Here is a 27004-nt window from a genome sequence, read left to right as displayed (position 1 = left end):
AAAAAGGTGGCACCACCTTTCCTAGTAGTTTGTTTTGTTCTTTTTATGATTGCTAATTAAAATACAAAGCATACACATGCCATTTCACTCGTAAGGCATAGCGCGCTCTCCCGTTCACAGCTGATCCCTAGTTGCCTGTTGAGAGAAACATTCAGCTACAGCCCTTTATAATAACACACACTTATAAACACTCTTCATCTTCATAGACCTTTATAAATACTGAGAGCAGATTGTTTCTGTGGAGGTACAAGAAACTGTGGATAGTGTTTGGAGTGCACTCTGTTAACTGACCTTCCTTGCCAGCCCCAGGACCCAGCCGTGAGTCCCCAGGTACAGATGGCTGAAAGGGAGCATGCCTACCAGGACAAGAGGAGGTCCCAGGTGGACCTAGGCACTAGCTACATGCTGGCATTGGGGGTCGGTACAGTTTATGGAAGAAGGTTATAAGTTCAAGTCTTGAGGAATTTACACTTCAGAGCATTGGAATAACACCCTCCTCTCCAGACTCATCCAACACTATTTATATACCTAATTCTTGTCTGGTCCCAGTAGTGCTCCCCTCCCAATATTTGATCCCTTGCTCCCAACCACAGTCATTATGAGGCCCACAAAATCTGGCCACGTGATCAGACCTGGTTTTCCCTTTGTCCCTCAGAATTGCATCTCTATCCCCCGCCCCCCATCGTCACAGTAGTCCTCCTACAGAAATTCGGTTTCTTCCACATTCCAGCCTTCTGCAGTCTCAATGTCTTTCTCCAGAAGACAATGGCAAAGTGTTGTCCACACGTAGTAGTGCTTTCAGACTCTCTGCTTACTTTTTTTCCACTCCATGAGATAGCAGCATGCAAAAAAAACCCCACAAAACAACCCTGTCCCTTCTCTCCTGACTGAGGTGCCTCGTCTCTGTATATGGATCCTGGCCCAGAGAAGCATTTAGCTCCAAATTCACTAACCAGCTCCCAACGTTTAGAAGGAAGAGTATTATTATGCCCGTGTTGCAGACAGAGGAACTGAGACACAGAGAAAGGTGAAGTAATTTGTATGCACAAGCAAGGAGTCAGTGCCAGAACTGGGACTTAAGTATCAGTGGGTAGCCGTGTTAGTCTATATCCACAAAAACAAGGAGTCTGGTGGTGCCTTAAAGACTAACAGATTTATTTGAGCATAAGCTTTCGTGTGTTAAAAACCCCACTTCACATGCATGGAGTGAAAATTACAGATGCAGATATAAATATACTGGCACATGAAGAGAAGGGAGTTACCTCACAAGTGGAGAACCAGTGTTGACAGGGCCAATTTGAGCAGGGTGGATGTAGTCCACTCCCAACAATAGATGAGGAGGTGTCAATTCCAGGAGAGGCAAAACTGCTATTGTAATGAGCCAGCCACTCCCAGTCCCTATTCAAGCCCAAATTAATGGTGTTAAATTTGCAAATGAATTTTAGTTCTGCTGTTTCTCTTTGAAGTCTGTTTCTGAAGTTGTTTTGTTCAAGTATGGCTACTTTCAAATCTGTTATAGAATGTCCAGGAAGGTTGAAGTGTTCTCCTACTGGCTTTTGTATGTTACCATTCCTGATGTCCGATTTGTGTCCATTTATTCTTTTACGTACGGACTGTCTGGTTTGGCCAATGTACGTGGCAGAGGGGCATTGCTGGCACATGGTGGCATATATCACATTAGTAGACATGCAGGTGAATGAGCCTCTGATGGTGTGGCTTATGTGGTTGGGTCCTCTGATGGTGTCGCTAGAGTAGATAAGGGGACAGAGTAGTTAACGAGGTTTGCCACAGGGATTGGTTCCTGGGTTAGTGTTTCTGTGGTGTGGTGTGTAGTTGCTGGTGAGTATTTGCTTCAGGTTGGGGCACTGTCTGTAAGCGAGGACTGGCCTGCCTCCCAAGGTCTGGGAGAGTGACGGATCGTTTTCCAGGATAGGTTGTAGATCGTTGATGTGCTGGAGGGGTTTTAGCTGGGGGCTGTATGTGATGGCCAGTGGTGTTCTGTTGTTTTCCTTGTTGAGCCTGTCCTGTAATAGGTGACTTCTGGGTACGTGTCTCACTCTGTCAATCTGTTTCCTCACTTCCCTGGGTGGGTATTGTTGTTTTAAGAATGCTTGATAAAGATCTTGAAGGTGTTCGTCTCTGTCTGAGGGATTGGAGTAAATTTGGTTGTATCTTAGGGCTTGGCTGTAGACACTGGATCGTGTTGTGTGTCCTGGATGGAAGCTGGAGGCATGTAGGTAAGTATAGCAGTCAGTAGGTTTCCGGTATAGGCTGGTGTTCATGTGACCGTCGCTTATTTGCACTGTAGTGTCCAGGAAGTGGATCTCTTGTGTGGACTCGTCCAGGCTGAGGTTGGTCGTGGGGTGGAAATTGTTGAAATCCAGGTGGAATCCTTCAAGGGCCTCCTTCCTGTGGCTTGAATAGGGACTGGGAGTGGCTGGCTCATTACAATAGCCGCTTTGCCTCTCCTGGAATTGACACTTCCCAATAATAGATGAGGAGTGGACTATATCCACCCTGATGGAATTGGCCCTGTCACCACTGGTTCTCCACTTGTGAGGTAACTCCTTTCTCTTCATGTGCCAGTATATTTATGTCTGCATCTGTAATTTTCACTCCGTGCATCTGAAGAAGTGTGGGTTTTACCCATGAAAGCTTATGCTCAAATAAATCTGTTAATCTTTAACGTGCCACCAGAACTGGGACTGAAACTCACTGTGACGTCCAGTCCAGTCTCACCTAATCTAATCTCAAGGGTTTTTTCCCAATTTTAAATTTACGCTTACATTGCAGAGGAACTGAAAAAGATTAATTTTCCATTTTGTTTTCTAAATTGAGTTCTTTATCTTACCTATATCTGAAACTTATTTATTATTATTTCTCAGGATTTTGAATAAAATCTGATTTTTTTTTTTTTTTTTGTCCTTCATTTTTTAGGTAATTTGTACCAAAGATCTCTTAGGGACTAAGTTTACTCTCTGAACTTTATGGCCAGCGTGCGAACATATGAAAACAAGTAGAGTCAGTGGCTGAATGCAGCTATTGGCAGTAAGTCTAGAATGCTTTTGAAATTCCATAGGCTGCCTCTATGGTGAAGTAAATACTATGACCCATTATCAAGGAAGTAATAGAAGAAACAAAGAGAGCCATTTAGGTGCATATTTACCCAGGGTTATAGCAGGCAAGCACCATGAGTCTGTCTCTGTTTAGATATTTCCTGCATCGGGAGAACCCGGGGGCCGGGGGCGGGAGAAATGATCTATTAACTTAGTTAACCCAAGCTGAAATCAGATTACCAATAGAAAGGAATTGTTTAGTATATGGTTTTAATGTTTAGAACATAAAAATAAACATTCAACATTCTGTACTTTCACATAATGTCCTGCATTTTCAGTTTCTTCTAATGCAGCGGTTCTCAAACCATGGGTTGGGACCCCAGAGTGGGTCACAACCCTGTTTTAATGCGGTCGCCAGGGCTGGCATTAGACTTGCTGGGGTCCGGGGCTGAAGCTGAAGCCCAAAGGCTTCAGCCTTGGGAGATGGGGCTCAGGTTACAAGCCCCCCATCTGAGGCTTAAGCCCTGGGACTTTGGCTTTGCCCTCTCCCCTGCCCAGGTGGTGGGTCTTGGGTGGGCTCAGGCTTGAGTCCCCCCTTGTGGGGTCATGTAGTAATATTTGTTGTCAGCAGGGGGGTCACGGTGCAATGAAGTTTGAGAGCCCCGGTTCTAATGATTCTCAAAGTTTAGCTCATAGTTGCACGATTAGTGAGACTATCTGTGATGCCTTAATATGGAAGGTTGATGTTTTTATTGATAAACACCAGGTTTAAATTGGATTTGTTTTGTTTATTTTTTAAAAGGGGCTATTGAAATGTTTTACTTGTGAAAAAAATTTGACATTCATGTAAGCCCACGTTTTCAAACTTTGCTGCCTAAGTCAGGTTTCTTAGTCTGTATTTAGAAATCTAATTAGATGTGGCTTGATTTTTTCAGAGGTAGGTTCATGCTAAGTCCTGAAAAATTGCACGCAAATTGCAGATATGAAATATCCCAGTTTGTATATTCAGATATGCATTATCTCATTAAAATAATGAACCCAGATTGCATGCGCATATATATATATATATATATATATATATATATATATATATCTCACAAAACCACATCACTGTTTGAAATTATGTGTAGAAAGGATGTAGGGGTGAAATGACATTCCAAGAGCTGAAAGTCAGAGAGGGAGGTGGAATATCATTGGAATGGGGATGATATAACAGAGTGGGAGGTAGAGGGGGAAAAAAAAGTTGCTGATGATGATGATTTAATTTTAGATTAGACTGGTAGGCTAAGAAAGAGTCGGAAGGGAGGAGAGAGAATGGATGGTGCAGAGCTTAAAAGGGTTGTGATGGGGCTGTGAGGGGTAGAATGTAGTGGGAGAGGCTGGGGCTGGGAGACAGAATTAGAGGGGATAGGTAGGAGTTGAGACTGAGTGGCTGTGGAGTAGGATGGGGAGGAGTAGGAAAGGTGAGACCAGGCGAAATTATAAATTTAACGTCCGCCTCAAGTGAATTTGTGATGATGGGATCTTTACCATATGATATGTATAGGGCTCCTCCAGCATCAGATTTTAGTCAATGAACAATCTCTCTAAAAAGGCCCTGAGGTGAGAGAGAAAATATTTAGGGACAAATTTTCAAGGAGGCCTCAGAAATTGCATTCAGGTATGTTGTGTGTATGCAAGTTAAGTAATTTAACTTTAAAAATAAAGTTCTGCACGCTTAAATACTTGTGTGTGCAAAATCTGCCACTTAATTCTTAGCACAAAACTTGAATCCTTGTTTACTTGGATAATGTAAAAGAAAGTGTTTTTCATAAGGATATTAAAATTTGTCTTTTAGGTGAAAAAGAATGGACTGTCTCAGACGATCAGTCAGGAGGAAAGAAAGAGGCAAGAGGTATTCTTTAAGTAATTTTTTAAATTGTTGATTATTTAGTAATATATAGCATGCCTGATTTGATATTTTGTGAACTTCCTTTATGTGCCTGCCCATAAGGGGGACAACTTTAGTACCTCCTAGTTCCATTCTTTGCTGCCCTATAAAACGGGCTGGATTTTCTCCCTCACTGTGACCCCTTTGCCTGCACCAAGGGACAGTAAAACCAACTGGAACTCCCTAGCATGTGAGTCTCCAGCTTGGGTAGCTGGGATGACCCCCTGTGCGCTCTTGGTAGAAGTGTGGTTGAGGCAGGCTGTACTCCAGTGAACTCTAGCTGATGGATGGCTCCTTAGAGATCACAGCCAGTCAGCCCCTCTGCACTATGCTGGGGCAAGCATGGAACCAGCTCCAGAATCAGAGCTGCAGCTAGTGCCTTGTGTGATATCCTTTCCACCCTCAAGCAGAGAATATAGGCCATTATCTCTAGATTGTGTTCAGAAGATTTATAACCGTCTCCTTCTCTGCAACTCCCCCATCCCCTTGGATTTCTTGTCTGCTCTCTGCAGGATTTTGATGTATTTCATTATTTATGGATGAGGAGAATCCCAAGAGATGTGACCTGTCCCTGAACAAACCAGGGGTTCTCCTTCTGCCTGTTGTCACCTTAGTGGACACTTGTGCTATACCCTCTGGCCTGTTTTCACTTTTGGGCCTGGGAGAGGGGCCTCCTTTTCATCCCTTTGAATTCCTCAGGAGCCATTACTCCAGCTTTCTGAAGTCAGATCTACATATACTTTCTCAGAGAGAGCAAGTCCTTTGTGCCTTTCAGGGTTAGAGCCTTTAGATTTAGCCAAAATATGTCTTGCAAGCCTCAGGTTTTTGTGTTTTTTGTGCTAGTGTTTCAGCAGAGGCAGCTTTTACAGGAGTCAAAAAGAAGTAATCCTAGGATGCAGCTATGCCTGTAGTTGGTGTTTTTACACCATTCTCATTGTGTGTGTAGTTTAACCTTAAAAGCCTGTTTGTTAGCTAAATTTCTGTAACACACCATTAATATGGAAACTTTTTGGAAAAATTTGTTTGCTACTGTTGGGTGGGGTTTAAGAGGAACAAGATTTTAAATTGAGGCACTACCTTTAACTGTGATTTTAATATGCTAAGTCGTGTGTATATTGTGTCCAAAGGAAATTCTTCTATAATTATGGTGCTCTAACTAGTAATACTTTTTTTAATACATTCACTTCCCTTCAAACCATCAGGTTCTAATCTTGAATTCATGTACTTCTGCACCACTACACAAAACTGCTCTTCCCACCAGTCTGTTAATATTTTCATGAAGCACTCATTAGCTATTGCGATACAGACAACTGCTCATGCAATGCAAATGAAGTCTTTCAGACTCTTTCATAGAAAGTCTCCTAAGTTGACTATAAAGTAGTAATTGGTACATATGATCTCAAGCTTTCTCTCTCTATTTCTGTTTACTGTTATTACTGTATATGTGAACCTAAGATTATCTTGATTTGTTCTGTCATGCTAAGTGTTTTGGGTAGAAAGTGGTATTATACCAAAGCTTGTTTGCACTTTGCAGTCATCACATAGCAGATATTAACAGCAAATTGGCTTTAGTGCTGACTTTCAAACACACTAGCATGGCCTTGCAGTTCTCAAACTGAAAGAAGTCAATGAGGGCTCTCATAAAAATCAGAAACAAAGAAGCTCCTCAATAATACAGTGAAGGGAAGGCTCATGTGTTTCCTTAAGTTCAAAAATGCATAGATCAGAACAAATTAGTCATGGAACACTGCAGTTCTCTTTAGGCAAATCCTTTCCTGGTGACTGCAGCTGGAGGAAACGCAATGTAGCCAGGGTGAAGTTAGAAATACGTGTGGTGAGCAAAGGAAAATGGCCAGAATGCTGTGTTCAGACACCCTTTTCCCCCTACATCAGCCATATAAGTATAGCTGACCAGGCAGCTTTGTTGCCTTAGTCCAGCTAGCATCTGGCTATATTCTGTAGACCTCTAGGGCCGAGGGATACATCAGGCTGGAATATAACGTTTTAAATGTCATTAACTTTATACATCTCCTTATACTAAGACAATGCACTTTTACAAGGACCATGCTGTTTAATGCAGCTGTTATCTGGCTCCTGATATGTTTCTGGTCACATCCCTTTTTGTTTTGAGTCTGCTGGCTATACAGGTATCTTGTGGAGGGAACTGAGAGTGGCAAGCAGTGGGGAGGAGGGAACATCCCACATGCTCACCTTTCTGACATTTCTGGCATCCCTACAGTTTTCCCTTGGAGTTGGCTCCTTCTCTTTACACAGCAAAGGCTTTAGAAAAGTGTAACAAGAGCGCCTCCTGCTGCTACATGCAATACTACAGGCCTTTCCTGCTCCTGGCAGCCCCTATAGCTTGTCAACCTTATTTGGTGGGTCTTCAACGGCTATGCCCTCCAGCTGGGTCTCACAGTCCAAACATACTCCTTCTGGGGTAGCAGAGTCCAACAAAAATTGTCCATCTGCCATCACCAGGGCCCTTTAAATCCAGCTCTTCGCTCTGGCTTCTAAATGCACCTGGTCCTTTTCTCAGAGCTTAGACTGCTTTGTCAGTAGCCAGCGGGGGAACCCAAGCCCGCCCGCTACTCTGGGTCCCAGGCCAGATCCCTATAAAGAGAAGCCACGTTCTGTTTCCTTGAATTAGCTGCTGCTACTTTGGGCCTTTTCCCACAGCCCCTTTATCTTCACCCCACACCTCAGGGTTAAAGTTCTCAGGCCCTCTCTTTCCCAATTTAAGCAAATGCAGCTGGTCATGCTCCTGTGGCCAGAGAGGAGCTCCCAGCCAGGACCTGACCTACTAAGGGTATGTCTACACTACGAAATTAGGTCGAATTTATAGAAGTCGGTTTTTTAGAAATTGTTTTTATATAGTCGATTGTGTGTCCCCCCACACAAAATGCTCTAAGTGCATTAAGTACATTAACTCGGCGGAGTGCTTCCACAGTACCGAGGCTAGCGTCAACTTCCGGAGCATTGCACTGTGGGTAGCTATTCCACAGTTCCTGCAGTCTCCACCGCCCATTGGAATTCTGGGTTGAGATCCCAATGCCTAATGGGGCAAAAACATTGTCGCTGGTGGTTCTGGGTACATGTCGTCAGGCCCTCCCTCCCTCCGTGAAAGCAGCGCAGACAATCATTTTGTGCCTTTTTTCCTGAGTTACCTGTGCAGACGCCATACCACAGCAAGCATGGAGCCCGCTCAGCTCACAGTCACCATACGTCTCCTGGGTGCTGACAGACGCGGTACTGCATTGCTACACAGCAGCAGCTCATTGCGTTTTGGCAGGAGATGGTGCAATAGGCCTGATAACCATCGTCGTCATGTCCAAGGTGCTCTTGGCCACCTCAGTAAGGTTGGTCAGGAGCGCCTGGGCAGACATGGGTGCAGGGACTAAAATAGGGGTGACTCGACCAGGTTCCCCCTCCCTCCCTCCATGAAATCAACAGCCGACATTCGTTTCGGTGAGGTCTTTCAGGGGCACCTTGAAAAGTTCAATGGAGATTCAGTCCTGCCCGGAATACCGGGGGGAGGGGTAGCTCAGTGGGTTGAGCATTGGCCTGCTAAACCCAGGGTTTTGAGTTCAATCCTTGAGGGGGCCATTCTGTGTGACAGTTGTTCTTGTTTCTCCTTGATGTAAAGCCACCCCCTTTGTAGATTTTAATTCCCTGTAAGCCAACCCTGTAAGCCATGTCATCAGTCGCCCCTCCCTCTGTCAGAGCAACGGCAGACAATCGTTCCGTGCCTTTTTTCCGTGCAGTCGCCATACCACGGCAAGCATGGAGCCCGCTCAGATCACTTTGGCAATTAGGAGCACATTAAACACCACACGCATTATCCAGCAGTATATGCAGCACCAGAACCTGGCAAAGCGAAACCGGGTGAGTAGGTGACATCAGCGCAGTGAGGAGAGTGATGAGGATATGGACACAGACTTCTCTCAAGGCACGGGCCCTGGCAGTGTGGGCATCAGGGTGCTAATGGGGCTGGTTCATGCCGTGGAACGCCAATTCTGGGCCGTGAAACAAGCACAGACTGGTGGGACTGCATAGTGTTGCAGGTCTGGGACAATTCCCAGTGGCTGCGAAACTTTCACATGCATAAGGTCGCTTTCATGGAACTTTGTGACTTGCTTTCCCCTGCCCTAAGGCGCCAGAATACCAAGATGAGAGCAGCCCTCACAGTTGAGAAGCAAGTGGCAATAGCCCTGTGGAAGCTTGCAACGCCAGACAGCTACCGGTCAGTTGGGAATCAATTTGGAGTGCGCAAATCTACTCTGGGGGCTACTGTAATGCAAGTAGCCAACGCAATCAAAGATCTGCTGATATCAAGGGTAGTGACCCTGGGAAATGTGCAGGTCCTAGTGGATGGCTTTGCTGCAATGGGATTCCCTAACTGTGGTGGGGCCATAGACGGAACCCATATCCCTATCTTGGCACTGGAGCACCAAGCCTGCGAGTACATAAACCGCAAGGGGTACTTTTCAATAGTGCTGCAAGCACTGGTGGGTCACAAGGGACGTTTCACCAACATCAACATGACGCTCACATCTTCAGGAACTGTGGTCTATTTCAAAAGCTGCGGGAAGGGACTTTATTCCCAGACCAGAAAATAACCGTTGGGGATGTTGAAATACCTATAGTTATCCTCGGGGACCCAGCCTACCCCTTAATGCCATGAAGCCGTACACAGGCAGCCTGGACAGTAGTCAGGAGCTGTTCAACTACAGGCTGAGCAAGTGCAGAATGGTGGTAGAATGTGCATTTGGACGTTTAAAAGCACGCTGGCGCAGTTTACTGACTTGCTTAGACCTCAGCAAAACCAATATTGCCATTGTTATTACTGCTTGCTGTGTGCACCACAATATCTGTGAGAGTAAGGGGGAGACATTTATGGCGGGGTGGGAGGTTGAGGCAAATCGCCTGGCTGCTGGTTAGGCGCAGCCAGACACCGGGGTGGTTAGAAGAGCACAGGAGGGCACGGTGCACATCAGAGAAGCTTTGAAAACCAGTTTCGTGACTGGTCAGGCTGCGGTGTGAAAAATCTGTTTGTTTCTCCTTGATGAACTCCCCTCCTCCTCCCCGTCCCACTCCCCCCCCCCGTTCACTCTACTTCCCTGTAAGCTAACCATCCTCCCCTCCCGCCTTCAATCACCGCTTGCAGAGGCAATAAAGTGCTTCACATTCATGCATTCTTTACTAATTCATCATACAAATAGGGGGATAACTGCCAAGGTAGCCCGGGAGGGGTGGTGGAGGAGGGAAGCACCGGGTGGGGTGGTGGAGGAGGGAAGGACAAGGCCACACAGCACTTTAAAACTTATTGAATGCCAGCCTTCTGTTGCTTGGGCAATCCTCTGGGGTGGAGTGGCTGGGTGGCCGGAGGCTCCCCCACCGCGTTCTTGGGCGTCTGGGTGAAGAGGCTATGGAACTTGGGGAGGAGGGTGGTTGGTTACACAGGGGCTGTAGCGGCAGTCTGTGCTCCTGCCTTTCCTGCAGCTCAACCATACACTAATATGTTCCAGTTTGATCCTCCAGCAGCCTCATCATTAAATCATGCTGCCGCCATCTGTCAGCTTCAGCCCTCTCTTCAGCCCACCATCTCTCCTCCCAGTCGTTTTGTGCTTTCCTGCATTCTGACATTGTTTGCCTCCACACGTTTGTCTGTGCTCCATCAGTGTGGGAGGACAGCATGAGCTCAGAGAACATTTCATCGCGAGTGTTTTTTTTCGCCTTCTAATCTTCGCTAGCCTCAGGGAAGGAGAAGATCCTCTGATCCTTGAAACACATGCAGCTTGTGGAGGAAAAAAAAAAAGGGACAGTATTTAAAAAGACACATTTTATAGAACAATGAGTACACTCTTTCACTGTAAACCTTGCTGTTAACTTTACATACATAGCACATGTGCTTTCGTTACAAGGTCGCATTTTGCCTCCCCCCATGGCGTGGCTAGCCCCTCCCTGTGGCTAACAGCGGGGAACATTTCTGTTCAGCCACAGGCAAACAGCCCAGCAGGACCGGGCACTTCTGAATGTCCCCTTAAGAAAAGCACCCTATTTTAACCAGGTGACCATGACTGATATCACTCTCCTGAGGATAACACAGAGAGATAAAGAATGGATGTTTGAACTCCAGCAAACATACACTGCAATGCTTTGTTCTGCAGTGATTCCCAACTATGTGCTACTGGCCTGCATGGTAAAGTGTCCCACCCTGGTGGACGGAATAAGGCTGCCCTCCCCAGAAACCTTTTGCAAAGGCTTTGGGAGTACATCCAGGAGAGCTTTATGGAGTTGTCCCTGGAGGATTTCCTCTCCATCCCCAGACACGTTAACAGACTTTTCCAGTAGCTGTACTGGCCGCGATTGCCAGGGCAAATTAATCATTAAACATGCTTGCTTTTAAATCATGTATAGTATTTTAAAAGGTACACTCACCAGAGGTCCCTTCTCTGCCTGGTGGGTCCGGGAGGCAGCCTTGGGTTGGTTCGGGGGGGACTGCCTCCAGGTCCAGGGTGAGAAACAGTTCCTGGCTGTCGGGAAAACCAGTTTCTCTGCTTGCTTGCTGTGAGCGATCTACAACCTCATCATCATCATCTTCCTCATCCCCAAAACCTGCTTCCGTGTTGCCTCCATCTCCATTGAAGGAGTCAAACAACACGGTTGGGGTAGTGGTGGCTGAACCCCCTAAAATATCATGCAGCTCATCATAGAAGCGGCATGTTTGGGGCTCTGATCCGGAGCAGCTGTTTGTCTCTCTGGTTTTCTGGTAGGCTTGCCTCAGCTCCTTAAGTTTCACACGGCATTGCGTTATGGCCTCTGTCCTTCATGCCCTGGGAGATTTTGACACATGTTTTGGCATTTCAAAAACTGGAACGGAGTTCTGATCGCACGGATTCCTCTCCCCACACAGTGATCAGATCCCATACCTCCTGTTCGGTCCATGCTGGAGCTCTTTTGCGATTCTGGGACTCCGTCATGGTCACCTCTGCTGATGAGCTCTGCACTCACCTGCAGCTTGCCATGCTGGCCAAACAGGAAATGAGATTCAAAAGTTTGTGGGCCTTTTCCTGTCTACCTGGATTGAGAGTGCTGTCCAGAGTGGTCACAATGGAGCACTCTGGGATAGCTCCTGGAGGCCAATACCGTTGAATTGCGTGCACGCTACCCCAAATTTGACCCGGCAAGGCCAATTTCAGCACTAATCCCCTTGTCGGGGGTGGAGTAAAGAAATTAATTTTAAGAGTCCTTTAAGTCAAAAAAAAAAAAGGGCTTCGTCATGTGGACGGGTGCAGGGTTAAATCAATTTAACGCTGCTAAATTCGACCTCAACTCCTAGTGTAGACAAGGGCTAAAACTCCTTTTATCTGAGCCTGCTGGGATAAAGCAGCAATTGGCTGCTTCCATGCAGCCTTTCTAGGCAGGCCTGGAGGAGCCACCTTTGCCGCTCCTCTCCTGGGGCGCGGCATAGTAGGACCATGGGGCTTCCAGCAGAGGGCCATGAAGAGCCCTAGTACACCCAATCACGGAAGGAATACATTTTTGTGGATTTGATTTAAAGCTGGAGTTTTTAAACTATCCAATACCTGTTACTTGTTTCCAATTTTAAAATCCCAGTTCTTTGAAGGAGAAGAGATTTTAGAAGTAAGTGAAGGATTTTGAATAAAAAACCTGGGATCTGAAGAGAATAATCATGAGCATCCATAAGCACTGAAGGGCATTCATTAACATCATCTACAGAAGAGTCCACTGTACTTGAGATGCTGATCAGTTCTTTCAGAAGCTGGAAAGGTCCAATGTGTTCAACATGTTTGTCAACATATATGTTACTTCTCAGTTAGTAAAAATCCACAATCAGAACTTTCAGCATACAGTCAGCTTCTGAAGTATATTCCCTTCAGGTTTGAAGATGCTTAGAGACACTAATTACAAATAGTTCCTGAAATTCATGTGAAGATATTTACATTTGTTATATTGAAAGCCAAGTTCTATAAATCCAAGTGTCCTTACTGTAAGACAGTCAAAAATTTCTAGGAAGTAGATGGAATAACAAATATCTCAGAGCCAGTGGGACCCCATGGTGCTATTTAAAAAGGAAGGGTCAACATTCTTTAGTGATCAGCCAGTCTGTATATACAGCGAGATCCAGGAACCCCAGTTAGATTTTTCAAATGAAAAACTAAAAGCAGGGCGGGGGAGGATATTACAACAACTGGATACATTTCTACATCTGAAACAGTAAAACCCTGGTTGACCAAACCTCTGCAGTTCAAAGATCAACTGTATCACCTAAGGTTTTCTATGTATGCCAGCCAGCTGAAGGAAGAGTTGGGAGGAAAGACCCAGGGGTGTGGTGCTATATTGGCTGACTGATGGGGAGAGAGAGAAGCAGTGACAGAAATCTTTTTGCGAGAGGCTGTATATGTGTGCCAGAGGTCTGCCCTTTCCTCCTCGGCTAACTGCTCCACCCTCCTAGTTCTGTCTACTAGCTGAATCTTTGATTATCCAAAGGTTTTAAGTGTTCCCATAGACTTTTGGGTAATCAAGGTTCCATTACACAAGAATGTTGCCCTAGCAGATAACTTGAAAAGACACATTAACTGATGTGTAGCAGCCTGCCTATGTTTAAATTCTCTGCCCCAGAGTACTGGAGTGGGCAAATCTTTTAAGAGACATGTTGACGTCTGCAAAACTGGAAAGATCACAACTGGTTTGAGTTTAACACTTGGCTTAACATTCTTTGGATATGTCTACACTACAGTTAAAAACTCACAGCTGGCCTGTATCAGCTCACTTGTACTCGTGGGGCTTGGGCTGGAGCCCAGGCTCTGGGATCCACGTCTATACTGTAATATTGCAGCCCAAATGTGAGTCAGACGTGGATGTTTAATTGCAGTATAGACATACCCTTTGACTATGAGTCAGATTTGAAAAGGCTGCGCTTTTTTTTTTTTTTTTTGCAGTACTCCACTTTACATTTAAAAGTAAATTTTGTGACTACTTTTAAACTTGTATTGGCAAACTTAGTCTGGATGATAAATTCTTCTGTTGTAATTTATACCATAACTCATCCAAAACAAAACAGTTCATTGTAAGTATGTTTTTCCTACCGTGCAGGCTATATTTGAAGTAATATCATCTGAACATTCATACTTGCTGAGCTTGGAGATTCTGATCCGGATGTTTAAAAATTCCAAAGACCTGAGTTTAACAATGACCAAAACAGAAAAACACCATCTTTTCTCCAATATTGCTGATGTCTGTGAAGCCAGCAAAAAGTAAGTTTATTGTAAAGGACAAAACCCTTTTTTATTTGCATGAAATTCTGAGAGTGGTGGTTATGCGCAGAAATAAATTACTGTGTGCATTATATTTCATGACTTCAGTAGGAAGCATCTTTGCTTGATTTTTGTGGTGATAGCAAGAAAAAAACAAATCTAATTTTCATTAAAACCGAATGGTCTCCAATGACAAATACAAAAGGTTGATATTTTATGCTTTAAAAAGACTAATACATTCAGATGATAGATGGTCCTGTCATATTTTAAAATAGTAAAATACATTTTGCAGCAGTTCAGAATAAGTAAAATACAATAACTAAAGCATAAAATTGTGGTACTTCAGTTACTTTTTTAATGATTGACAAGGAAATGAAGTTGTTCGTTGTTTAAAAACAACAAAATATGTTTGAGAAGATGGATTCCGTAATAGGTGTGTGTTGAGTTATGGTATGTCACCAGTTATTAGCAACAGATTTATTGTTGCCTTACTATAACTCTGTGCTGAGAGGAAAAAATAGCTACTAAATAATACATTAAAACTGAATGGAAATCATTTTGAGAAGATGTCAAAACGGGGGTTAATCTTCTGGAATATTTTAAGGCATTAAATAAACATTCTTGTTTTTTAAAAGGGAGATAAAACTTTCTAAGTACTTAGGAATATGAAATAAGAAATAGCATGAGTATCATTAAGTCAAACCAAAACAGCAGAAAAATATTTCAATGATTCTTTTTGTGAATTGAACAGGTGCTGCAGAAACTACTTCCGTGTTTATCTTGCTTGTATCGTACACACACAAATGTGTCTGTGTTTGGCTGGAGGAGGAGGAGGGAGATTCATTTTGTTTGTTCATTCTTTAGTTTTTGGTCCAAATTTTGTGCTTATTAATCCCAGTCCTGCATGGAATGAAATGAAATCCGTACCAAATTAGTCCCTTTGTGTTTTGAGGTTGCCAAGAAGACTGATGACAAAACAGTGTACTATGTAGTTGGAAATGACTGCATAGCTCTCTTTTTTTTTTTTTTTTCCCCATGAAACAATACATTTTCTGTTTTGCATTGTTTACGTGGTTTGGGGGCACGTATTGTGTGTCAGAATTTGAAAACCAGTATGCTACAGGTAAATTAGCTTATTATACAACTTGAAATTAAATGTAATTACTCTTTCCTTTTGTACCTAAAGCTCTGAAATCAAGTAGGCTCTTCTGAATAAAGTGTAAAATTTCTATCAGACTGTCTTTTCACTTTTTTTTTTTTATTTCTGTCCAAGCACCATATCCTCAAATCTAGTTTTCATCCAGACAAGTTTTTGGAGTTTTGACTCTGTCTAATTCTTTTTACCAAACTGATGTCCAGCTATATTATAAATGTTCTTATATCCAGCTACAGGTTTTTTGGAAATTAATATTAAATGCAAATACTGGAGATCAGTTTTAAAACTTTATTTTGTATTTACTTTTTCAATAAATTTGAAGGAAATAACACAATACTAAAGAGCAAAGTACTGCGATAGAATGAACAGTATAAGAAGAAGGAAAAACATTCTGCGAGAAAGATACTGTTTTAAATAACAATTAAACTCCCATTTAGGGCCCAAACCGTTAACTTCAGTGGGAGTTGAAGATACTCAGTACCTTTCAGGATTATGCCCTTAGTCTTTCATGGTAGAAGCTCAGAATTATAACTTTACAACTAATCATTGCCTGATATTATACTGATATGAAGTGATAAGAGAAAAACGACCTCTTTCTATCCCTGGAATGTCATAGCATTTGAAGGGAATAGAAGAATATTTCTGAATACTATTCCCACCTGCTGTCCTTTGAGATTTGGTTCATACGGCTTCCCCACTGACTTCACTGACCTACTTGCAGTGTATAAAGTGAAGCACAAAGTTTGCAGAATCAGGGACTTAGGTTCTTCATTTGTGGAATATCAAATGTCATTTTCAATTCTTGAAGTCTCTTCTAACAGGAAATCTTTTTGCAGAAATAATCTGACCATATTCCTTCCTTCCTTTTTTTTTTTTTTTTTTTTTTAAAAGTAGGGTTTAGTTGTTACAGACAATGTCATAGGTGTGCATGATGCATTACAGACAACTAAAATAATTCCAAGCCTCATGGAGTTTTTAATCTGAATTAGGGTAGAAGGGATGATGACAGTAATGGAGAGTGAAGAAGGGGGAAAGAAAAGTTGTGGATTACAGTAATAAGTCATGGAATAACCATATGTGTAATTGCATCTTGTCAGTGCCATTTTTTTTCTTTAATACATTAAACATTTGGGATGCTGTCCAGAGTGGAGCTATCAATGGAAACGAGCATCAGATGGGTAACCAAAAAAACTGATGGTAAAAAAAAAAAAAAAAAAAAATTTTCTGACAACATCCAGAAACCTATTTCCAATATTTTTTCAGGATTCAGCCTTTTCCGTTGGGTTAAATAGACTTTATTATTGAAAGCAGCAAATCTGGTTGCTACTTGCATTAATTGAAAGAGAAACTGGAACAGATCCTGGTTCCTTTGTGCTACTCTAGCAACCTTTGCCTGGAATAATGGCCCCTTGGGGCTGGTGAAAGCCAGTGCAATGGGCCTCTGGCTGGACCAAGATTGGGTGGAGATGGTCAAGTGGCATAATGTCAGCTCTGGCACCACTCTCAATATGTTCAAAGTGTAGCTCTTGAAGATTGAGCCCTCTGCTTTCAAGCCGGAGGAACCATGTTTCATGACTATCAACCTAACTTCCATAGCTTGGATTTTGCCAGTCTGAGATTCTAACTTTTTAAAAATCAATATTAGAGAGTGACTCCTTTAGTGAAGCAGTCCCATGATTTGGATTGTATTTTCTTGATGTGCAGCTTCTTGAGATTGTTGATCTTGTATCATCAGGGTCCTACCATAATATTTGCAGGACTCGGGCTGTATCTTGAACAGGCTCTTATACTGAGAGATATCTTTCATAGAATATCAGGGTTGGAAGGGATCTCAGGAGGTCATCTAGTTCAACCCCCTGCTCAAAGCAGGACCAGTCGCCAGTTTTTGCCCCAGATCCCTAAATGGCCCCCTCAAGGATTGAACTCACAACCCTGGGTTTAGCAGGCCAATGCTCAAACCACTGAGCTAGCCCGCCCCCATCTTTTATCTTGTTAGCTTTTTCTAATGCTTTCCTCACCACAGTACTTGCAAAATAAACAGCAGATAATTAATTGCTTTTGTGACTGTAGTGACTAGATGAGAAAATGCTTGAATGGAGCTGGTCAGAAGTGCGTCTTGACAATTATTTAGATTTAATAGAAAGTATTAATTAAATGCCAGTTGTTGTTAATCAGTTTGGGAAATTGACCTACAGTAGCTGGAGGGGAGGAGCATATAAATACATCTAAATATGTTAGAACACTGCATCTCTAGGGTACAGTGGTCCGCACTATCCAGTACAACTACAGGTGCCTTGTCTATATCCATTACAACTTCCAGTCCTGGATAGTTGAAGAATTGTCTACTATTTCCAAGGAAGTATGCAAAAATATATTGCTTAGCAGTTCACTTCAAATTCAGGAGAACATGAAACACTGTTTTAACACACTCTAATTAGGCAGGTAGGGATAGGTGCCCAGAAAGAGGGGAAAATTGAAAATATAAGTTAATGTACTCTTAAAATTACCTGTTGGATTTAAAACACATTTGTTTTTATCATTAAACCGTTAATAACCAAAAATTGGAAAATAAAACAGCCATATTTAGTCTTTCAGGATTTTTAAACTAATCTTAATATGAGTCTATTGAACTGTCCTAAATTCAGCAACAGTTTAATATTTGTCCTCAAGTACTGGCTCTTGCAAATGCATTCTTTAATCAGTGAGTAACTGTTTACCTTCTGTTGAATGTCATTGTGCAGCATTCCATTTTATCTTTTTCGTAAAGTGCATAGTCCCTTTACTGTTCTTGAACAGTGTCTGTGTATGTCATAGCACCTGTCTACAGAAAGCTGCATTGTGTTTGGAAAGGAACTTTCTTGAGTAGACAGTCACCAGAGAGAGAAAGAAGTGCTAGATAAACAGAGCTCATATGAAACGGATGTGTCTGCAAATCTTTAAATGGTTGCTAACATTGTAAAGTCTAATTTTGTTTCTTTTTTGGCCAACTGTTCAGACTTTTATTTGTATTTATATTAAGACTTTTTTCAGTCATTTTCTTGTACTCTAAAAATGGCAAAGTAATTTTTTCATGGAGTGTGTATGCGTATGCTACACTTCTGGTACATATGTAATTCTCAATCCAATTAATTTCTCAGGGGTTGTATTACTATAGTTTGTGCATTGTCCACAGCCTGGTGAGTGGGTACTACACTGGCTGACAGGCCTGAATTGCTATGTCCCAAATAAGTAAAAGAAATTAAAGCTTTTGCTATTTTTTTTCTTTTCTCTTCCTGGTTTCTGATATGAAAGTCAGCAAACTGGATGAAGGATTCAAACAAAGGCCCCTATCACCTTGCAGTCTTTAATGTATTGATCCTCCCAACACCCATCTGAGGTAGGGATTAGTACGCCTATTTTACAGATGGGCAACTGAGAGACAGAGGCACTATGTGCCTTGCCCAATGTCATACAGGAAGGCTATAGCAGAGCTGGGAACTGAACCCAGGTTTCCCGAGTCTCAGGCTAGCACTTCAATCATAGACCATCCTTCCACGTTTGCATTTGCTACCTTTTCCCTCTTCTTCTGTCCTTCATTTTGTATCCTTTTCTATGTAGAAATTGCTGTGGCTTGAATTTCTTTAGCATTTAAGGCTGCAGAATTTGTAGGCCATATGGGGGAAAGACTCTCCCCATTCACCCTAGTGCATCTTATAAATTCTGGAGGCTTCTAGCCCCACTGACCTCACCTCTTGCTTCCCATTTATTTCAAGTATCCCAGTGAATCTTATGTCCCTTGTGTGGTAGTATAGTTTCATATCCCCCAAGGTTGTGCTGTAATATGATTTTATTTCTCAAAGTTTGAAACTGGAAGTGGTATACATCAAACACAATCTGGATTTTGGCTTAAGTATAAGATCTGAGTGGACAAAATGATTTGAGAAAGCACACTGCTGCCATATACTTAATAACTATTTGATTGGAATGTGTCTGTACATTTCAATATTTGGATTAATTTCCCCATAAAGCACAACACAGATACAGCATCTCTTTTCTAGTGATGTCTTAGTTTTACTCAACTTGTGGTAAATGGCACAAGTACATTTAAAAGTTTCTTGTCCCAAGTTGGGCAGGGTTAGATTCTGAGATCTTTACTTCACAAGTAGTCCCAATGAAGCCAACAGGAGTCAGGAGCATCCTGACTAAGGATGTGAAAATCTGACCCACAAAGATTGAATGTTTTGGTCTGAATTAGAACCCAGAGCCTGTCTAGGTAAGTCTTTTAGTCTAACGGCTTAGAGTGCTCTCTCACATTTGTCACTGACTGTTTTATACTCCACTTATTAAATAATTCTGTGTTCTAAGGAATTGGTAGTTTTATTAGTAAGGGCATTGCAAATAAAATGAAATGGCCCACCATTTATGGCTGATGATGGAATCTTTCATTTCCAGGTAACTCATCTGCAAGGCCCCAGGTTGGCAATTCTGAAAACCAATATTGTCTGACGGTTGTTTGGTAGAATAATATGAGTTGGTTATCTCTCTCCAGTTCTTAATGGACAGGTGTTGATGTTACAAAACCACTCTTGCTATAGGTAGTAGTTGGCACCTGTTTTTGTTAGCTTAATACAGAGCAACGATTTAGTTAGCCTAGAAACTTTCCTTGCCCTATGGATCATTCCTGTAGGGCACAGCATACTGGCATATCAGTGATCAAGTTTACACTGGGATCCAGTGTAAATCATCAGCTTTTCTTATGACTAAATTCACTAAAACTATTTTTAAATGAGAATTTTAAAGTAGCAAAAGGAAAACAAAAGTTTTTAGAGGAATCTTTCTAACTCCTTTTAAATAATTGTCTTCAAAATAATGGGGGAGGGGGAGCAGGAGAGAGGGGAAACAATGGAAAATAACAAACTGGCCTAAAATTATAATTTTATTTCTGCTTGTCATGAAAATTTAGTTAGTGGCTCAAGAACTTTTTTTGTAGTTTGGAGTGAAAAATGAGTTGTTTATTCCTTTCTCAGAACTTAAAGCATATTTTATTTCCCCAATTACGGGATTCTGTAAAACCATAGTGAACAAGGTGCTTTTGAAATACTATCTTTCTGCAGCTTCATCTATACAAACAAGCCCATGGGAAAGGATTTTGCAACTAAAACCTTTCTCTTAGTACATCAAAACTGTTTGACCTCCTTTTCAAAAGTTTCAAAGGTGGTGTAAAAACATTCCCCCGTCACGAAAGTGTAGTAATTTAATACAGCTGTCCTATTTTACATGGTATATTCTAACCAAACTTCCTTTTGTTTTTAAAAACACAGTCTCAAATTGCATATTAGGGTAATAGCTGGAATTCGTTGGCTTCTGAGACAGGAAGGTAGCTACTGAAAAACAAATGCACTGGCAAACGTACTACATTTTAATGAAGATCACATGTAGTTTATATCTGGTATCTTGAGGTTGAACATGTTCAGTGGAAAAGCTCCCCAGAAATGTCAAGATAAGCTTCTAATAAATGACAAGGCCATTCCTAATTGAACAAAGCTCTCTTTGTAACAGGTAAAAAACAGACAGCAAAGCCTGTTTCTGCATTTGGAAGCTTATTGACATATCTCTCCTCAGAAAAGAAGGGTTGATTTGAATAATTTGTGTAGGGTACAATATGCACAGTCATGTTTAGCTATAAAGTACTTTGCAAGATTACTTCAAAAAGCTAAAGTCTCATAATTATGTGTATATATCTGATTATATAATATGCCTGTTCACAAAGGATATACAGTATGCATAAAATCACATGAATTTTATCAAAATTCAGTGAGAGGTGGACTGTCTTGGGAGAGAAGCTAATGGGGATGTAATAGGCTGATTTACACTGAAGTAAAAGTTTGTATAGCCTGAGAATAAATCAGTTTTCTAGTCAAATAAAGAGCTTGAATCTCAATGCATTGAGCAAAAATGGTCAGTTTCCCAAGAATCTGTCTTGGAAAGGAAAAGCAAAAGGAAATTATTTAAACATCTCTGAAAACAGTTTATCCGACATCCTTAAACAACAAATTTACAAGACTGTTGGGAGTTTTACTGCGGTGTTCCCTTTTCTCCCATTAGTTCAACAAATGCTTAGGAACCTATAGAATATCAAAAGATTAGTGTTAATAGGGAAGAAAGACAAGGAAATAGAAAACACATTGATTCACAAAGTTGTTTAGACTATGTAATGCCTAATGATTTCAGAGGTATGTGGCTTGTGAGGAACCTAGCACATATTGGGAGCTTATGTTCCCTGAAGCATCTGGCACTGGCTTCTGTTGAAAGACTAACCATTGGTCTGACTCAGAGTGTGGCCATTCTTACGTTTTTTTTTAAATATATATTGCATATGAGCTACACATGTAAGACATACCTGTGTTGGGAACAGGTAGCTTTTCAATAGTACTGCTTTGTAAATCAAACTAATGTATCTATACTTGCCCATATCTTGATATTGTGCACTTTTTGCTTTTGCCATATAATACTCTTCCTGCTGGTGAATATTCCTGTTATGTTCTCTCATTTTCATACTATTGAGATGGTACATACTGACACTCTTAATCGTTTTTGATCTTTAGAAGTGGTGAATTGTTTGGAGTTTGTGTAATATATTAATGTATAGTAGGTGAATGGTAACGAAAGAATTTTTCACAAATTCTAGATCACCAGTTTGAGTGCAATCTAAGAGACTAACAGTCATTACCATCTGCTAACTCTACAGTGGCCTGAAATGAGTTGGTTTTCTCAGTCCAATTTATAGTGGACAAGTGTCTGTATCCCAGTTGTCCTCTTTTTTTTTTTTTTTTTTAGCCATTTCAGCAGAAACAGGCCAAGTGCTAAACTGAATGCACATGGAGAATTAGCTACTCTCTAACCCCTCAAGGTGTTGCTTCTAAATCAAGTTGGAAGCACACGGATAGGTAAAACCACAGTATTAGCATTACCAATTTATGTTTAAAGATTTGAACTCTGATTTTTCACATTGGACACAATGGGTTAATCTGTAAGGGGGAAATCTAATTCCTTGGCAGTAGATCTGAGTGAATGGGCTTTGAGAAAGAGGGCAGACAAACAGAGATGGGAGGGATAAAACCCTCCCATGTAATCTGGAAGCAAGGTGTGAGAAGCACCTACTCAGCTGATTCATGGCTGTTACTATTACAACTCATGAGTTGTTTTACTACTTGTAGTCTATTGCACTAGCAGTGCTGGTGGCCTGTGGACCCGTGCAGTGTGCTGACTTGTTGACCGTACCCTATTACTCCTGTGTTCGGCCCAAATCTTCTACTCAGAGTAAAACTATGCAGAGATCTGCAGCAGAGTTTGGCTCCACGTTGCAGGGGACTGCTGCATAAGGTGGCCAGACAGCTAGTGTGAAAAATTGGGGTGTGTGGGGGGGTAATAGGCTTCTATATAAGAAAAAGCCTCATATCAGGACTATAAAATCAGGACATCTGGTCACCCTACTGCTGCATCTCCCCTTTGCAGTCCTTGCCTTTCCCAGCATCCCCTTGTATCCTGCATTTTGCACCTTCTGTGGCTGTCACAAAATTCCGAGGAGCCCAGAGACTTTAGAGCAGTGGTTTTCAACTTTTTTTAGGCTGCGTACTCCTTTCGAAATAATGTAGTCTGTGTACCCCAATCTGAGATAGGGTCATAATATAGCTATGATTAAATTGCCAAGCCTTACTAAATAAAATGCATTGTCCGCCATTGCAAGATTTTTCTGGAGTAACCCTGGTGAGAGTTTGCGTACCTCAGTTTGAAAACTACTGCTCTAGAGCAGCAAGTTCCAGAGTATCAGTGTCCATTTCCTAGCTACGGGCCATGGATTTCTGTAGATGCCAGCACATGAATTTTAGCATTTGCAGTATCAATAACTTTGTCAACCATTCAGCACAAAATACACTTTCACTTCCTAAGAATAATTTTCTAAATGACATTTAGGGCAATGATAGAGGGTTAATGTAAAGTTGAGGCAACTGGTGCTCTTTAGAGACATTTAGGAGAGACAAGTGGCTAGAGAAAACATTCGTTGTTACTGTTTGGATAGGTGTTTTCCCATAAAAGGCCTTTACTTGGTCTTTCCTGTAATACTGTTTCTATATTCTTCTTTTTCAATAGTTAGTCCGTACACCTTGTCTCTTTTACACTGAATCAGCAGCAAATCTAATAGTGTGAAAGAAGTAATATGTATATTCCATAGAAAAAGACGCTGGTGAAAGAATAGTTAAGTACCCCCAAGGTCAAGAAATATCAAAGCTAATGCACATGTAATCTTAACTGCTCCATCATAATGTGTTTATGAATTCTGAAGTATGTGATCACTGAGGCCTAACAGTAAGGCTGATGTGCTTGCCAAGGTAAGGATTGTTCAATGTCATCATTTTTGCAGTTAAAAAAACTTCGCAGCTTTTCTTAGATTAATCTAGCCACAGTTAAAATGTCTCTGTATTTTACCTCTGGCTCTTTCCCCATTCAGATAAATTGGCCTCAATTATGTGATAGACCTAAAACGGAGCATTAGTGAAATTTATCTGATTACCTAGCAACCCATCTATAGAAGCTTCTTCACTCCTACTTTGATTGTCAGTATTCTTTGTGTGGTGGTCTTCTATTAAGGGTATTCTGACAAATGAATTCCCTCCGTTTGTGCCCCTTTCTGAAAGATTTATGACTCTGGAGAATTCTATTCCATCAGTATGTCTTCCCTATAGAAATACAACACAGATGGCACATAACTCATTGCGCCACATATTTATGAGAAGCGTTTCACTATAGGAGCTCCCTTTGGAGCATTCCCTTTTATAACTGTGGATTTATTCTACACTCTTCTGTCAGATCTGTTGCCTAGGACTTCTCTATGTCCCAGTTTTCTTTTGCCTCTAGGATCAAGTATGTTTAGAGGGGCTCATGCTCAGTTCAGATTGTCTTCTGTTTTTCCCACATGAATTAATAGTCCTTATCCTGCCTGATTCTTTATTATCTAACTTTTTATCTTTGATAATGTCAGTAAATTACCAATCTGCCTTTTTTTTTTTTTTTTTGGCAACAACTCCCTCAATGAGAAAACACACACGCACACTTCTGTATGTCAGCCCTCTAAAAAGATTGGTTGAATTAGTCTTATATTTCTTTGTACTTATGTATCAACAAATAAGTTTATCACCAGCAGTAATCTCAGAAATCTGAGTTATCCAAGCCATAAAACTGAAAATATTCCAGCCAAAAATTATGTCTCATAGTAGTGTTAGGAATGATTTCTGATGACTTTTGCACTTGGAACACCATGGCCCTTGGTGAGCAAGCATAGTTCAGTACCCCACTCATAAGACGAAGTTGGAAAATAACTTAAAAGGTGCACCGCTAGGGATGGGTGGGGCGATATGCATTGTGCTTCCTTATGTGCTGATACACAGGTACAGATTTTCAAAGGCACCAAATGGAGTTGGTGTCTAGTTCCCATTGACTTTCAGTGAGAATCAGTTGCCTAACTGCAGTTAGTATCTTTGAAAATCTCCCCACTAGTCAGTATTTCACTCTTTTTCAGTGCAATAATAATTTAACAGATTCATTCCCCACCTTCTTAAAATAAGGAATAAAAACAGAAATATTCAACATTACTGAACGCATTGTTGGACTTGCCACCCAGTAACCAGAAAAAAACTCTTGTTTGTGATGTACCTCCACATTAGATTTGACTAGCTCAGATTTGCTTGACCTTGAAACTTTCACATCCAACTGTCTAATGTGAATTGACTAGATAACGGTAACTGAGATGTTCATGGATACTAAAACGTTAGAATGGAATAATTTACGGTTACAGATGCAGTTTTAAAACTCTCAGCAGCAAATTGTGTTACAAATTCTGCTGCATTTAAATTTTTTTTTCTGGTTTTGCAATACCATCTTCAATAAAGTAAGTGTTAGTGGTCAGAGAAGGAACACGAGAACTGGCCAAAGAAAAGGAGTATTGATTTTATCGGTCTTTGTTTCTCCCTCAGTAAGTTGCAAATGGTAGCTTGCTATATTGGAAGTAAAACAGAGAGGTACCAAGCTGTATGAGGAACCCATAATTCTCCCATAATGCACAGTGGATGTAAGGAAAGAAAATAAGGATCTTTGTTAGAGTATGCACAGTATACTTATATGACACAAAGATTAAATGAACCCAGTTATCTGTAGCATAGTATCCCTTCAGTTCTGAATGATTATGAAGGATGTTTTAATTTAGTTGTTTGAACTATAGCAATAATAGGGATTAAATATAACAGCTACCACTTAAGTTCAACTGAAAATGATGATTCTTTGCACTGCATGTAACATTGCTTTCTCTAGCTTCCACGTTCTCCATGTGTACTGAACTTTTCAGCACCAGAGTGGTAGGTTACCACATTACACTTTATTGCAGAGGTCGGCAGCCTTTCACAAGTGGTGTGCCGAGTCTTCATTTATTCACATTAATTTAAGGTTTCACTTGCCAGTAATACATTTTAACGTTTTTTAGAAGGTCTCTCTCTCTAAGTCTATATATTATATAATTAAACTATTGTCGTATAAAAAGTAAACAAGGTTTTCAGAATGTTTAAGAAGCTTCATTTAAAATTAAATTAAAATGCTGATCTTACGCCCCCGGCCTGCTCAGCCTGCTGCTGGTCTGGGGTTCCGTTCACCTAGGTCGGCAGCAGGCTGAGTGGGGCCTGCGGCCGGGACCCCGGCTGGCAAGGGGCTGGCAGCCAGAACCCCGGGCTGGCAGCCAGAACCCTGGGCTGGCAGCCAGAACCCCAGACCGGCAGCAGGCTGAGCGGGGCCGGCGGCCGGGACCACTGAGCAGCTCAACCCGCTGCTAGTCCGGGGTTCTGTCCACTGGCTCCTACCAGCGAGGGTCTCAGCTGGCCCTGCCCACATAGATTGGGTACCAACCTTCTCCCTGATTCTAGCCATTTTTCTTCCCCTCTTTCTGCACTGAGCACAGGGCTGGGGGTGAAGGAGCAGGCTGGGGGTTGGGGGGTAGGGTCTGGCCAGGAGCTAGAATGAGGGAGGGGGCTCAGGGTTGGGGCAGGAGGTTTGGGTGTGGAGTGCTTACCTGGGCAGCTCCCATTTGGTGTGAGGGGTGCAGGCAGGAATGTGGGGGGGGGGGTTGCAGGAGCTCCCGTTCGGTGCTCAGGGTGGGGATGAGAATGTGGGGGGTGCAAGAGTCAGGGCATGGAGTGTGGGGGGGCTGGAGTAAAGGCTGAGGTCATGGGAGGTGCCGAGGGCAGGGCAGGAGGCTGGGGTGTGGGGGGGTGCTGGGGTCAGGGCATGTGGTGTGGGGGGGTGCTGGAGTCAGGGCATGTGGCTGGGGGATGTGAGGGGGGGGTACAGGGGTCAGCGCAGAGGGCTGGGGGCGTGGGCTAGGGTCGTGGGGGTGCTCCCAGCCCCCTGCCGAAAGCGGCTCATGGCAGGGGGCTGGAGGGGATATGCCCTGTCCCTACCTCTTCTCTGCCTCCTCCCCGGAGCAGCAAGCACGCTGGGGCTCCACTTCTCCCCCTCCCTTGCAAGGGCCATCAGCTGATCGGCAGCAGGGAGGTAGGGG

At 42.3% G+C, this 27004-nt stretch overlaps 1 protein-coding gene across 2 annotated transcripts in view; it reads left to right on the top strand.

Annotated features, from left to right (window-relative positions):
• The window catches only part of ARHGEF26 (Rho guanine nucleotide exchange factor 26), a 120169-nt gene that overhangs the window by 13649 nt on the left and 79516 nt on the right, over positions 1 to 27004 (top strand). For both annotated transcript variants that reach the window (XM_037909179.2, XM_037909180.2), the window contains exons 5-6: positions 4894 to 4950; positions 14107 to 14267. In XM_037909179.2, coding sequence (XP_037765107.1) covers positions 4894 to 4950; positions 14107 to 14267 — 218 coding nt within the window. The remainder of the gene's footprint in view (positions 1 to 4893; positions 4951 to 14106; positions 14268 to 27004) is intronic.

The sequence above is a fragment of the Chelonia mydas genome, chromosome 9, assembly GCF_015237465.2.
Source record: "Chelonia mydas isolate rCheMyd1 chromosome 9, rCheMyd1.pri.v2, whole genome shotgun sequence".
NCBI classification, from domain to species: Eukaryota; Metazoa; Chordata; order Testudines; family Cheloniidae; genus Chelonia; species Chelonia mydas.
The sequence above is the reverse complement of the archived record's forward strand: the minus strand, read 5'-3'. Positions and strand labels throughout refer to the sequence as shown.